The following is a 15976-nucleotide window of genomic DNA, read 5'->3' as shown; positions in this document are numbered from 1 at the left end:
AACTGACAGGTTATATCTTTCAATAGATAACTGACTAAAAATAAAATTGGTGTCATTTTGCAGCATTAGAGAAATACGTTAACTTATGTATACAAATTTTTTTTTTTTTTTTTTGAGACAGAATCTTACTCTTGTCGTCCAGGCTGGAGTGCAATGATGCAATCTCAGCTCACTGCAACCTCTGCCTCCCAGGTACAAGCAATTCTCCTGCCTCAGCCTTCCAAGTAGCTGGGATTATAGGCACCCACCATCACAACCAGCTAATTTTTGTATTTTTAGTAGAGACAGGATTTCACCACACTGGCCAGGCTGGTCTCGAACTCCTGACCTCAAGTGATCCACCAACCTTGGCCTCCCAAAGTCCTGGGATTACAGGTGCGAGCCACTGCACTCAGCCTCTTTTTTTCTTAAATTACCCTGGATTATTGCAACAGTCATGCAGTGGTCTCTCTACCTCGATCCTTGCCTTTTTCTGCAGGCATTCTCAATAGAGTAGTTAGAGTTTAGCCACCTGGGCCTCCAAAAGTGCTGGGATTACAGGCGTGAGCCACCGCGTCCAGCTATGTATACAAATTTTAAAAAGAACTGGATATTTTGTTTTCTTTTAAAAATCTCTATCCCACAGAACTAAAGCTAGTTGAGGGTGGAACTGATCCACCAGAGGGGGTCCTTACAAAAGAGGAGAAATAAAATGTTAACAGAAATCAATAGTATAAAACGATTGAAGGTTAGAATATACTTTACAAAACAAAATCCTTTAAGTCCATAAATTCCATACAATCACATGAAAAATTTTGTGTATGTTATTTTTCTAGTAAGCACAATTTTTGTTATTGCAGTGAGTCCCTAGACTCATTTGTTCAGGTGCCCATAAACTGATCAAAAACATATGAAAGAGGTCAGGCACAGTGGCTTACGCCAATAATCACAGCACTCTGGGAGGCCAAGGTGGGCAGATTACCTGAGGTCAGGAGTTTGAGATTAGCCTGGCCAACATGGTGAAATCCTGTCTCTACTAAAAATACAAAAATTAGCCAGGCGTGGTGGTAGGTGCCTGTAATCCCAGCTATTAAGGAGGATGAGGCAGAAGAATCGTTTGAACCCGGGAGGCAGAGGTTGCAGTGAGCCAAGATCACGCCACTGCACTCCAGCCTGGGTAACAAGAGGGAAACTCTGTCTTTCAAAAAAAAAAAAAAAAATTAGCTGGGTGTGGTGGTGGGCCCCTGCAATCCCAGCTACTACTCCAGAGGCTGAGGCAGGAGAATCGCTTGAACCCGGGAGGCAGAGACTGCAGTGAGCCGAGATTGCGCCATTGCACTCCAGCAACAAGTGTGAAACTCCGTCTCAAAAAAGAAAAAACAAACAAACAACAAAACATATGAAAGAGCTGCAGTTAGTCACCCATAGCAACTCAACCAGGGAAATAATATTTATCCCTTCCACTCCACCCCCCCATCAGTTAGTTTGTTCTAGGACTGTTTAAAAGTCCTAGTTCTATGACTCTTTTGGGGTCCTGAAACAGCCGCCTAGAGCCTAGTGACTCTAGGAAAGCCCATGTCTTCACTGTTCTTGGCTTCCCTATTACCTCCTACCATCTAGCTATATGTATTTTCTACATGACTTCAGTATCTTAAGGCCAGTAAAATTAAATTTATAATGAAACTACATTAGTGGCTACTTATTCATGAGAAATGTTTTCATTTTTGAAAACAGTATTTATTAATAAATGTTAGCTTATCTCATGTAAATCTCACAACAGCCCCATGAGGCAATTACTATTATTATCCCCACTTTACAGATGAGGGCACTGAGGTTTAAAAGTCTCACTGCTAGGCTGCGCGTGGTGGCTCACACCTGTAATCCCAGCACTTTGGGAGGCCAAGGCGGGCAGATAATGAAGTCAGGATTTCGAGACCAGCCTGGCCAATATGATGAAACCCCGTCTCTACCACAAATATAAAAATTAGCCAGGCGTGGTGGTGGGTGCCTACAGTCCGAGCTACTCAGGAGGCTGAGGCAGGAGAATAGCTTGAATCCAGGAGGCGGAGGTTGCAGTGAGCTGAGATCGTGTCACTGCACTCCAGCCTGGGCAACGGAGCGAGACTCCATCTCCAAAAAAAAAAAAAAAAAAAAAAAAAAGGCTCACTGCTAGCAAAGAGCAGGTCACAAACCACTGCACTATACCACAAACAAGAAAATAAACATGAGCCAGGCACAGTGGCTCACACCTGTAATCCCAGCACTTCAGGAGGTTGAGACAGAAGGACTGCTTCAGTTCAGGAGTTCAAGACCAGCCTGAGCAACATAGTGAGATCCTGTCTCCACTAAAAATTTTTAAAAATTAGTGGGGTGTACTGGCATATGCCTGTGGTCCCAGCTACTCGGGAAGCTGAGGTGGGAGGATCGCTTGAGACTGGGAGGTTGAAGTTACAGTGAGCTATGACTGCATCACTGCATTCTAGCCTAGGTGATAGAGCAAGACCATGTCTCAAAAAAAAAAAAAAAAGAAAGAAAAAGAAGAAAGAAACATGATCTAAATATCCAGAATTCAAAAGGAATCAAGCAGTGAGCTTAAAGGTAATTCCCAATATACAGTTATCACCTAACCAACAGAAAGGAATGTACAGTAACTGTGTATTTGTTGAGTTCTTCATAGAGAATGAATGAGTAGGTTGAAAAGTAGGACATTATGATGAACAAGGGTTCAGTAATCCCCATATGTTGAGTTAGCAAAATTTCTAAGAACTGACAAAACTTTAATTCACCTGCAAGTCTATATTAAAGGAAATTAGTGGCATACATTTGATAAGTTCCAACATATTTATGTGTGTTAAATAAATGTGTTTGGACTACATTACTTTTTTTTTTTAAAGATGGAGTTTCGCTCTTGTTGCCCAGGCTGGAGTGCAATGATGCAATCTCAGCTCACTGCAACCTCTGCCTCCTGGGTTCAAGCAATTCTCCTGCCTCAGCCTCCCAAGTAAATAGGATTATAGGTATACACCACCACTCCCAGCTAATTTTTGCATTTAGTAGAAATGGAGTTTCACTATGTTGGTCAGGTGGTCTCGAACTCCTGACCTCAGGTGATACACCTGCCTCAGCTTCCCAAAGTGCTGGGATTACAGGCATGAGCCACTACACCCAGTCTTGGACTACATTACTTTTAAGGTCCCTTTATGCAATAAAACTCCATGATTATTAGACAAACCGAATTATATAACTTTTATCTTCTAGTTTCATCTAATGATAAAGTAAATTCCTGCCTCTTATACTGTTATTTCTAATTATTTAAACATTAATAACATGATTAAATCCTACACCTGAAACACATGTACAACCTACTGTAGTTCTAAAACGCTATATTTTGGGGTTGGTATCTTTGTACTGTGATTCTACAATGTACTACAGTAGTAATTTTTGCCTGTTCAAAAGATATTTCCATTATCCCTTTCAGAATACAAATCCTGCTTCTCCATGATCTGGGCATGTGACCTATGCTGACCAATTATAATATCCTACTATCCTAAACACACAGATTTATTCAAAGATAAGCATGTGACAAAAGCAGAACCTTCCCTGAAATTAATATGCCGACACTACAAAAAAAAGTTCTACTAGGGTTCTAAACTGAATGGATACAGGCTTGGACTGCTGATGCCTTCCTTGCCAGCTGTGAGGAAAAAGTCTACAGTAGGAACTTCATAAACTGAAGCCAAGTAAAGAGAAGCAAAAATGAGAGAAAAGAGTGAACCAAAGTCCGGAGGAAATCTATTTGCACCTTGAATTTATTCCAGCCTTCCAGGTTAAAACAGCCAATGCACGGAATTTTTGCTTAAGCTTGTTTATATGGCTTTCCGACATTCGCAAACAAAAAGTCTCTACTGAACTAAGCTGGAGATGACAGATTTCAACATGAGTACTAACACTCAATATTGGCAGTGACTGCCTACAACACGGAGATGAGACTGGGGTCTCCTTCGGGGAAGAATGCAACGATCTAGTAATGGTATCTGCCATGAATAAGGCAGCACATACTACATACTTCTCAGCCCTTGGCTGAGCAGTGTCTTAGTAAATGACACTGGCATATAAAAGCAAAAAGCAGTAAAAAGAGACCAGGAAGCCAAAGCAGAGTGGGAAAAGTTGCATCAGGGAAGAGAAAAACAGTCACACAAAAAATGGCCAGTCAAAATAAAAATTGGCTTGATTCAGAACACATTTTAATGTTTCAATTATTCTCTAGTGTAATACTTTAAGAAAAACACAGATCCACTTCAAGCTCATTCTCTGTATTCTTTCTTTATGCTTAAATATACTCTGGATCATTTGTGACCCCCGGAAAAAAGGTTATTGTTCATCAGTTTAGGTTCACATTTAAGGTCAAGTCCCCCTGGTTTCAAGGTGTTCTCCAAATTAAAATTTATGTCAACATATCTACACTTAGTTCTAATTTTTCCAAAGCATGGGACTTGATTTTTGATTCAGGATCAAAAATCCCAGAAGTGAATCCCAGTTCTGCCATGTACTAGCTTAGGCAAATCTCTCAACATTACCTCTGAATATTTCCCTCGTCTGTAAAATGAAAATAATAGTACATACTTCAAAAAGTTGCTGAAAATCAAAGTGTGCCTACAAAGTGGTTGGCATGGTACATGGCACAGAGTAAGAGCTCACTAAACATTAACCATTATTATTTAGCATTCACTTAAAAAATTTTCTAATAGCCACTCCATTCCAACCTTCTTAACACCCTAATTAAATGCCCATTTGTTCATTCATTTAACAAAAATATACCACTTATAAATAGAGAAAATAGATGAATCAAATACAGAACTTTTTCACAAGTACAAACTATTAAGATTTAATGGTAGACAGCAACAAGGCAAGAAAGAAATATATACGTTCTCTGGCACTTTTGATGGAGAAGTTAAAGATAATAACCGGGCTCTTTAAAGAGTTCATTCATTCAACACATAAATGTAAAGATGTGGTATAGGAAAGTAGTGGAATACAGCATTTTCTAGAGTAAGGATTAAGGACAACTAAAGTACTAAAGGAAAAAAGGAGGCACGTACGGGAAACAGCAAGTAGTTCAGGTTGGCCTCAGTGAAGATACTTGAATAGGAGCAAAAGAAAGTTAAGACTGCCCTCTCCCTTCTTGACCCCTATCCTTTGTCCCCCTCCCTCCTTCCTTCCTGTCACCATCACTTCCAGCACCGCTGCACCCGTAGGAGCTCCCCAACGGTGATGGGTTCTCAGCCCTCCATGTTACCGTGGGACAAAGAGCTCGAGGAGATCAAGAAGGAGATCAGCTTTTCCCACAGTCAAATCACTTGCTCTATAGCCGGTTCACCAGCCTGGACAAAGAAGAGACTGGCACTCTCAGCCAGGAAGATTTCCTGAGGATTCCAGAACTTGTCATCGACCCACTGGGGGACCAAATCATCAATGCCTTCTTTCCAGAGGGAGAGGACCAGGTAAACTTCCGTGGATTCACGCAAACTTTGGCTCATCTCCGCCTCATTGAGGATAACGAAAAGAGCAAAGATGTGAATGGACCCGAACCACTCAACAGCCGAAGCAACAAACTGCACTTTGCTTTTTGACTATATGAGTTCGATAAAGATGATAAGCTCTCCCGTGATGAGCTGATACAGGTGCTATGCTTGATGGCTGGAGTAAATATCTCAGATGAGCAGCTGGGCAGCATCGCAGACAGGACCATTCCGGAGGCTGATCAGGATGGGGACAGTGCCATATCTTTCACAGAATTTGTTAAGGTTTTGGAGAAGGTGGATGTAGAACAGAAAATGAGCATCTGATTTCTTCACTAAAGAACGGAGACCAAACTGTTCCTTGCGGTCTGGTATTTAAGAACTGGAACCTGAAAAGTCCTCCTTCCACCAACCCCACCTCCACCCTATCATTCCCCTTCTCCCAAAGTACTACTGCTGTTGCATGACAACCCCAAATATGTTCTGACAACACAAACCTGCCTTTGGTGCATAAACAGGGCATTACAGAATGGTACACCCAGTCTATTTCTGTTCAGTATGCATTCACTAGTTCTTCATTTATAAGTATCTTCTTCCCCATTCTGTTGCTGAATGCCACATATCCATACAGTCTGAGAAAGTGAGAGAGGGAATCATGCCAAGAACAAGCCAGCAAAGCTCTTTCACCAGATGTAGACTGTAGCCCTACTGTCTTCCCTCCAGCAAGTCTGCCACCATGCTTCTTCATCCTTTTCATATGTCCTTTGCTTCGTACTTCTGTGTCATGCAACATACTGTTCGCTTAGTCTGGCAGTCTTTCTGCTTTTCATGAAGCACCAAAATCTCCTCTGTTCTACTTGGCACAGCTATGCCCTTATTTCTGATTTGGCAGGATAGTTCAGGGGTCTGGCAGTTTTTATTTACCTTCATTATTAAATGGGCCTCTGGGATGTTGCCTCTCCAGGAGCTTTTTGATAACCAACACTTCTCTGAGAAGTATGAGACCATCCTCCACATCCTACTCTGTCACCAAAGGGCTGCTGGGTGGAGAAACCCATCTTGAAAGGTGGCCCTGGTGAGAGGTGTGGAGTCAAGTTTTCTAGGTTGCTTGCCCACATCACTCTACCTCTGGCCTCTGATTCTCAACTTTGTACCTACATGGCTCCTCTTGTTAGTGCAGTGTTGACTGTTCAAAAAATAGCAATATGCCTACAGGTTTGCTTAGTTGGGGGACACTGTTACCAGAATGGCTGCTCTGACAATATGCCTGGGGACTTTTCCATGGCTCTTTATCAAGGAGGCTGGGCACCCTATAAAGCCTCACGCATTCACACCTTTACAGCATGGTTTATGCCTTAGTGTTACGTGCACTGGAATGTTTTTCACTTCACATTTCCAAGTAGAAAGATTAGTGTTAATTTATCCCAGTCCAAAATATTTAAAGATTGTTTCCTCAGTGTCTTGAAGTTTTGCACAAAAATCTTTTTTTTTTTTTTTTTTTTTTTTGAGACGGAGTCTCACTCTGTCACCCAGGCTGGAGTGCAGTGGCGCAATCTTGGCTCACTGCAACCTCCGCCTCCTGGTTCAAGCAATTCTCCCGCCTCAGCTTCCCAAGTAGCTGGGATTACAGACGTGCACCACCACACCTGGCTAATTTTTTATTTTTAGTAGAGAGGGGGTTTCACCATGTTGGTGAGGTTTGTCTTGAACTCCTGATGTCAGGTGATCCTCCTGCCTCAGCGTCCCAAAGCGCTGGGATTACAGGCATGAGCCACCATGCTCAGCCACAAAATTCTTTATGAATTATACACTTGGCAAATGTTAATGATGGAAGCCATAGTCAGTTCCTAATACATGTCCAAAGCATTGACTATTGTATCATTAGCTGCCTGGTTACATTAGCTTCCTAGCTCCTTGTATAGACCACTGCTAATCCCTTAAAAATGAGGTCTGGCACAAGTAGCACAACCTAAGGTGGCATTACAGGTCTTTGAGCAAGCCACAGCAAATTTTCTGCCTAAGTCAGCTTAGTTTAGACTTCAGTGAATCAAGCTATTGCCATCCTAATGCATGTCTCTATGAGTCTGTTTATCCAAACATCTGCCCTTGGCTGACTTTCTCTGATTCATTGCTTGCTTGCTTGCTTGCTTGCTTGCTTGCTTGCTTGCTTGCTTGCTTGTTTCCTTGCTTTGGAAAACTATTGAAGATGTGTACATAATTCTTTAGGAAGGGGACTGCTAAAAAATACGACTGCAAAGTGATGGAAAAGGGTGGAGAACAGGGAAGTAGCTGGGTTAATTCTTCATGAAGTATCAGTCAGACTTTGTGATCAAGTGAAAATGGAAGAATGTCTGATACTGATCTATTAGGTACTTCAGAGGCTCCTTGACTTGCGTATTTAAAGTTCCTAAGGTTATAGCTTTTCCCCTCTTTTGTCTGTATAGCAAACTGTTTTAATCCACAATTGTGCCTTATTGTTCCATTAAAAGATTATCAACAAATACTTGTGGTTGAAACAAAAAAAAAAAAAAAAAGAAAGAGTTAAGACTAAAGTCTGGTCAGCTCGAGATCCTTAAAGGATCTGAAACCAAGTCCAGAATCCCACTTTCATTCTGTCAATAGTGAAAATTTAAAGATTTGTAAGTGGTACAATTATAAGTTCATAACTGTATAGGCAAAAGATGAGTGTGCTATAACATGTAAAATAGATTGGAGAAGAAACGTCTGCTGTACCAGTATGAAATCTGCAAATTAATCAGGCAGCTAGAAAAAACATGAAAAGAAAGTCTGAAGGGAAAAATACTAATACAACCGAATCAGTAAGATTTAAAATTTAATGAAATTTGTGAAGAAGAAATAAAAGATGATTTAGGTTTCAAGCCTTAGGTCTATGAACTGTACTGAGGAAATATGGCTCCCAAACTTCACAGATCACTTACCCATTTTCCAGAATGCCATATCATATTTTAACTTCTTTAATGCACTGAATTATTTTTACCTATCGAGTGAAACATGTATCCTGCAAGAACATGATATAGTAACTAATAAACAGATTCAACAAATCTGGAAGACTGTAAGTATGCTGAGCAGGGAAGAGAATGGGCTACTTATTACATCTGATACATCATAACATGCCAATTAAAAGTAGAATTTGAACTTCTGTAATCATTTTTTCATTAAAATAGGAGCCAGGATTCCTATATCCATTTGTTCACTGGTATATCCCTAAATTTCTAGAATGGGGTCTGGTATATTGTTAGAAATCAATAAATATATTTGTTAAATGCATATATAAATGAGAAAAGAAAGAAGTTACTAAATTTTAAGAAAGGTTCTACGTTGGTCTCAATGTTCTGAGCATTCAATATTCTTGCCCAAGCTTTCTTTTATTAAAATAGCCTTCTGTAGGTCACTTTATTTTGAAAAATCTAAAACTGTGACAGATTTAGGAAAATGTTATGACCACTTTAAGTAATACTAAATAACTGTATTAACCACTAAAAGCCAAAACAAAAATCTTAATGTATCGTCAGACATAAAAATAATAATATCTGAGATTTTATACAGATTTTTAGGTATGCTCCATTTTTTGGGTTGGCTCCATTTCACAGTTTGGAAATATTTTTAACTTCAGACATGTGATACAAAGCTAAAATTACCCCTTACCCACATGAATTTCAAGGCAAATATGTTAGTTACTATATGGGAAATTTTAAAATGTTTACTTGCAGAGTTTATCATCTTACCAGGTCTTTCCTTCCCAGTGCCTTTTGACTCAGCAAATTTTTGTATCAAACTTTCAACTGTAGTATTAGCCATGTTATTTATAAATTCTTCATGGACCTATTAAAATGAAATAAAGATAACTTTTTCTTTTTCCACATTCTTAACATATTTCAGATAAAACTTACACAAGACAATTAAAATTAATTACATCAAAATATGTATTTTTGACCTAAGGCCCTTGAGAACCTTAATTTACCTATATTCCAGCGTTACTAGATCTGTGGGGACCAGCCATCACTTACATTAACCCCTTAACACACAGCCTCACGCCCCTAGAAGTCAAAGCAGCTTTCTGTTCCCATCTTCGAGCTTTCTAAACATCATTCTTTTTTTTTTTTTTTTTTTTGAGACGGAGTCTCGCTCTGTCGCCCAGGCTGGAGTGCAGTGGCCGGATCTCAGCTCACTACAAGCTCCGCTTCCCAGGTTTACGCCATTCTCCTGCCTCAGCCTCCCGAGTAGTTGGGACTACAGGCGCCCGCCACCTCGCCCAGCTATTTTTGTATTTTTTAGTAGAGACGGAGTTTCAACGCGTTAGCCAGGATGGTCTCCATCTCCTGACCTCGTGATCCGCCCGTCTCAGCCTCCCAAGTGCTGAGATTACAGGCTTGAGCCACCGCGCCCAGCTGACATCATTCTTATAAGACTTATATAGACAATAAAAATATTTTTGGATTAAAAAAACACACACACATAGTCCGACTCTGTCACCCAGATGGCTGAGTGTCATGGGTCAAGGCAGCCTCAAACTCCTGGGCTCAAGTGATCCTCCCACCTCAGCCTCCCAAGTAGCTGGGACTATAGGCACGCACTATCACACACAAAACTTTTTTAACATTTAAAAATTTTTAAGCATTTTTTAAATTTTTTGTAGAGATGAGGTCTCGCTATGTTGCCCAGGCTGGTCTTGAACTTCTGGGCTCAAGTGATCTTCCTGCCTCGTCCTCCCAAACTGCTGAGATTACTGGTGTGAGCCACCATGCCTAGCTAGTTTGAAGAATAACAGACTTCATCTTTCTCTACTATATTTCAATGTACCCCAAATTGTCATCACTAAACCTTTTATATTTGTGGAACACTTCTAAGTAAAAGTTCTATAGTTTAATATAAAGTTGCTGCTTTAAATTTAAAAATAGTAAAGCTTGAAAAAAGAAAATTCAAAAGTTGATAGCTTTAGAAATTCAATATAAAGAAAACTGAAAGTAGTTAATTTAAAAAATTAATTTGAATTATCATCCTTGGTGGCCAAATGATAAAATATCCGGTTTATTTTATATTTAACACATGTAAATATATTATCTTTACATATTCTTTATCTGGAAAAATTCGGTAACATACTTATGAACTTTGAACAGAGTGAGGAAATATTTTTAAAGAGCTATAAATAAACAAATTTTTCATGAATAGTTCAACATAAAGTAAAAAAACTTACCTGGCCTATCTGCAAATGAATTTCCTTTATAGCATTTGACAAGGATCCTATAATTTCCTTTATGTGAATGAGATGAGTTTCTTCAATATCTTGAAATTTCTGGGTAACATATACAAAGTTATAGATTTATAACATATACAAGTACACACATATGTATTCTGGAATCAAAAGAGCTTTTAGAAATCATCTCTCCCAGCACTTTGGGAGGCCGAGGCAGGTGGATCACTTGAGGTCAGGAGTTGGAGACCAGCCTGGCCAACATGGTGAAACCCTGTCTCTACTAAAAATGCAAAAATTAGCCAGGCATGGTGGTAGATGCCTGTAATCCCAGCAATTTGGGAGGCTGAGGCAGGAGAATCGTTTGAACCTGAGAGGCAGAGGTTCCAGTGAGCCGAGATCACGCCACTGCACTGGAGCCTGGATGACAGAGCAAGACTCCGTCTCCAAAAAAAGGAAATCATCTCAATATAATCAAATTTTCCAAGTTACCATTGTTACACAATGTTTAACAAAGCCTCAAGACAAACAGGTCTAGCAGGTAAACTGAAATATGGCACTGCAAAAAGTTAACTTTTTGTTATGTCATGTTTTAGGTAAATACAAACTTTTCTAGTTTTTTTTTTTTTTTTTAAAGACAGAATCTCACTGTTGCCCAGACTGGAGTGCAGTGGCACCATCTCGGCTCACTGCAAGCTCCGCCTCCCGGGTTCACACCATTCTCCTGCCTCAGCCTCCCGAATACCTGGGACTACAGGTGCCCGCCACCATACCTGGCTAATTTTATGTATTTTTAGTAGAGACGGGGTTTCACCGTGTTAGCCAGGATAGTCTCGATCTCCTGACCTCGTGATCCACCTGCCTCGGCCTCCCAAAGTGCTGGGATTACAGGCGTGAGCCACCACACACAGCCGAATTTGGAGCTATCACACATTAAAATCTATAATTGTGATCAGAATATTAGGAGACCCAGAAGAGAATAGTGTTACAAAAAAAAAAAAACAAACAAACAGTTTTAAAAACTGAGAAACAATTAGTTGGCAAAGCAAAAACTACAGTTTACTTTCAAAGACTTTATAATCTAGCCCATAGATTTTCAAAATGTCTTTCTAATCCTTGAAATAATAATATACACCCGGCACAGTGGCTCACACCTATAATCCCAGCACTTTGGGAGGCCAAGGCAGGCAGATCACAAGGTCAGGAGTTTGAGACCAGCCTGACCAACATGGTGAATCCCCATCTCTACTGAAAATACAAAAAATTAGCCAGGCATGGTGGCATGCACTTGGAATCCCAGCTACTTGGGAGGCTGAGGCAGGAGAATCACTTGAACCCGGGAGGCGGAGGTTGCAGTGAGCCAAGATCGTGCCATTGCACTCCAGTCTGGGCAACAGAGTGAGACTCCATCTCAAAAAAAAAAAAAAGAAATAATAATATACAATCCCCAAAAGAGATGACTGTGATCAAAGAAAACTGGGAAAGCCTATATACTTTATTTCAGCAGTTCTCAATCGAAGGTGAGGATGAGTTAGATCACCTGGAGAACGTTTTCAAACTTCAAAACAAATAGATCCTCCAGTACTGCCTGGGGAATGGGGGCTGAAAGAGGTGAGAATGTTGTTTGGAAAACATTTCCAAGTTACTCTGATATCCCCAGAGAGAAAACCGCTGCTTACCTTGCCTTGCCTTGCCTTCATATATAAATATATCAAAATATATCAAAAGCTCCTAGAGGCCAGGCACGGTAGCTCACACCTGTAATCCCAGCACTCTAGGAGGCCGAGACCGGTCAATCATGAGATGAGGAGTTCAAGACCAACCTGGCCAACATGGTGAAACCCCGTCTCTACTAAAAATACAAAAATTAGCCAGGCATGGTGGCGCGTGCCTGTAATCCCAGATACTAGGGAGCCTCAGGCAGAGAATAGCTTGAACCCAGGAGAACTCTTTAAACCTGGAAGGTAAAGGTTGCAGTGAGCCGAGATCCCGCCACTGCATTCTAGCCTGGGCGACAAAGTGAGACTCCATCTTGGGGAAAAAAAAGCAGCTCTGAGAAATACTGAAATAATGACACGTTTCACTTTGCTTAACCCAGCATTTTCCAAATTTCTTTGACCTCACAACACTTTTGTTTTTCTTCTTCCCTGAACATCTATTAATATCTCACAGAACAATTAATAGTCCTCAAAACAGGCTTTGGGAAATGCTGAGCTATCTATTTTCAAACAAAATACATTTGTCATTTCTATTGTACAAACCTGGTAATCCATTTTTTGCCAAATTAAATCAGTTATAAGGAATGGACCTAAGCCTTATTATTTTTCTCTGGCTAGTTTATCAAATTAAATTCCCTGACCCTATATTTAATATCTAAATTTCTTTAGTCACTTTGGTGACCAGAAATCCCCAAACCAAATGATATCTAATATGTAAATGGTAAGAACCTCTAAAAAAAAATCCAGAATGGTAAAATTACAGTTTTGGCAGTATTGCAACAGCCCAAAAACTTAAATCAATGTGATTTATGAGGAACGGCAGAGTTAAAATGGAATGCTTGTCATTGACTAATTTTGACCAAGTCAATGAGAATACAGTACCAGTATTTCAAGATCCTGAATTACTCCCAAGAACTGAGGAACATTTAGTAGAAGGACAGCCCTTAGCTTAAATTTCAGCAATTTAATGAACAAGATATTTTCTCATAGACAGGTAGCCATTAATTTCATTTGAATGACCCTTAATTCCGAGGAAACCGTCTTTATTCCCTTTTGAAAAAGCTACACTCAACAAGGCAGATCATTATTTATTTACAAATATCTTAAAATATGAATCCAGAGAAACTCAAGGCATGATTCAGATGCAATTTTGAAACTGTGGGGTTTTGGGGGTAGGGGCACACTGCTAACTATCACAATTCCTCAAAATTAGTGACTACTAAACTCAGAGTAATTCAGCAATGGGAAATGGATACAGTCTCAAGTGCTTGAGTATACACAAACGAACTTTCTTGAACAAATTAGATAGGCACTTTACCCCCTGCAACTTCAAATTCACTGTGTTCACAGGTACTGTTACATTAATTTTTTTTTTTTTTTTTTTGAGATGGAGTCTTGCTCTGTCACCAGGCTGGAGTGCAGTGGCGTGATCTCGGCTCACTGCAACCTCTGCCTCCTGGGTTCAAGTGATTCTCCTGCCTCAGCCTCCCAAGAAGCTGGGATTACAGGTACTTGCCACCATGTCCAACTAATTTTTGTATTTTTAGTAGACAGGGATTCACCATGTTGGCCAGTATGGTCTCAATCTCTTGACTTCATGATCTGCCTGCCTCGGCCTCCCAAAGCATAAGCCACCAAATTGATGATTACAGGCCTAAGACACCAAACCAGCCTGTTATATTAATTTTTGAAAGTATAGTCATGAGCCACATAATGACATTTCTGTCAACAACTAATGCCACATATGACAGTGGTACCAAAAGATTATAACAGATAGGAAAACTTTCTATTGCCTAGTGATATCATAGCTGCCATAACGTAGTACAGCGTATTACTCACATTTGTGGTGATGCTGGTATAAACAAACCTACTGTGCTGCCTGTCACATAAAAGTACTGCATAGCACTTAATAGACAGTACATAATACTTGATAATAAATGATGCTACTGGTAAATGTATTTACTAAACTACACTTTTTATTATTAGAGTGTAATCTTTCTACTTATTGGAAAAAACAATAACTGTAATACAGCCTCCAGCAGGTCCTTCAGGAGTTATTCTAGAAGGCTTTGTTATCATAGGTGATACTTTTTTTTTTTTTCCCTGAGATGGAGTCTCACTCTGTCGCCCAGGCTGGAGTGCAGTGGCACAATCTCAGCTCACTGCAACCACTACCTCTCGGGTTCAAGTGATTCTCATGCCTGAGCCTCCCACGTAGCTAGGATTACAGGCGCACACCACCACGCCGAGCTAATTTTTGTATTTTTATTAAAGATGAGATTTCACCATGTTGGCCAGGCTGGTCTCGAACTCCTGACCTCAAGTGATCCGCCCACCTCGCCCTCCCAAAGTGCTGGGATTACAAGTGTGAGCCACCAAGTCCAGCCGGAGATGACAATTCTATGCATGCTACTGCCCCTGAAGACCTTCCAGTAGGATAAGATGTAGAGACAAAAGAGCAATCCTAATGATACTAAGCCTATGTAGGCCCATGTTTACTATACATGTTTGTGTCTTAGTTTTTAGGAAAAAGATTTTTAAAGTTAAAAAAAAATTTTAAACAGAAAAAAAGCTGATCGAGTAAGGATATAAAGAAAATATTATTGTACAAGTGTACAATGTGTTTCTACTTTAAGACGTCATCATCAAAGAGTCAAAATGTTTAAAAATTTTTTTGTTTCTAACTTACAGTGAGCTAAGGTTAATTTATTACAGAAGGAAGAAAACTATTTTTAATAAAATTTAACATAACCTAAATCTACAGTACTTCTAAAATCTACAGCAGTGTACAGTAATGTCCTAGGCCTTCACATTTACTCACTACTCACTCACTAACTCAACCAGAGCAACTTCCAGTCCTGCAATCTCCATTCAATGTAAGTGTCTACTCAGGTGCAGCATTTTAAATCTTTTATAGTGTATTTTTACTGTATCTTTTCTATGTTTAAATACACAAATACCATCTTGTTATAACTGCCTACAGTATTCAGTACAGTAACATGCTGTATAGGTTTGTAGCTTAGAAGCAACAGACTACAGCATACAGCCAGGTCTGTAGTAGTCTATACCATCTAGGTTTGTGTAAGTAAGTACATTCTCTCTCTCTCTCTTTTTTTTTTTTTTTTTTTTTTTTTTTGTGAGACAGAGTCTCACTCTGTTGCCCAGGCTGGAGTGCAGTGGCACAATCTCGGCTCACCACAACCTCTGCTCCCCATTTCAAGCAATTCTGCCACCTCAGCCTCCCAAGTAGCTGAGATTATAGGCGTGCACCACCGTGCCTGGCTAATTTTTGTATTTTTAGTAGAGACAGGGTTTCAACATATTAGGAAGTCTAGTCTTGAACTCCTGACCTCAGGTGATATGCCCGCCTCAGTCTCCAGAAGTGCTGGGATTACAGGCATGAGCCACCACGCCTGGTCATGCATAAGTACATTCTATGATGTTCACACAATGACAAAATTGCCTAATGACATTTTTTAAAGTGTATCCCCATTGTTAAGCGACACATGACTATACTATCTTGTCAGCCACTAAAGATATATAAAAGT

The 15976-nt window shown here is 39.9% G+C and overlaps 1 protein-coding gene and 1 pseudogene across 6 annotated transcripts in view; one reads left to right on the top strand and one right to left on the bottom strand.

Annotated features, from left to right (window-relative positions):
- FCHO2 (FCH and mu domain containing endocytic adaptor 2) overlaps positions 1–15976 on the bottom strand; it is a 136884-nt gene that overhangs the window by 70162 nt on the left and 50746 nt on the right. For 5 of the 6 annotated variants that reach the window (XR_012413727.1, XR_012413728.1, XM_005557127.4 and 2 more), the window contains 2 exons: positions 10714–10812; positions 9245–9341 (listed from right to left, as the gene is read on the bottom strand). Coding sequence is in view for 4 of the 6 variants with exons in the window: in XM_005557127.4 (XP_005557184.2) it covers positions 9245–9341; positions 10714–10812 (196 nt within the window). In the remaining 2 variants the exon portion in view is untranslated. Of the gene's footprint in view, positions 1–8437; positions 8533–9244; positions 9342–10713; positions 10813–15976 lie in introns of those variants that run through there. The other variant, XM_073993611.1, reaches the window with a different exon arrangement.
- LOC107130012 (calcineurin B homologous protein 1 pseudogene) lies at positions 5251–5837 on the top strand (annotated as a pseudogene).

Source organism: Macaca fascicularis, chromosome 6 (assembly GCF_037993035.2).
Source record: "Macaca fascicularis isolate 582-1 chromosome 6, T2T-MFA8v1.1".
Taxonomy (NCBI): Eukaryota; Metazoa; Chordata; class Mammalia; order Primates; family Cercopithecidae; genus Macaca; species Macaca fascicularis.
This window is presented reverse-complemented; position numbering and strand designations above follow the sequence as displayed.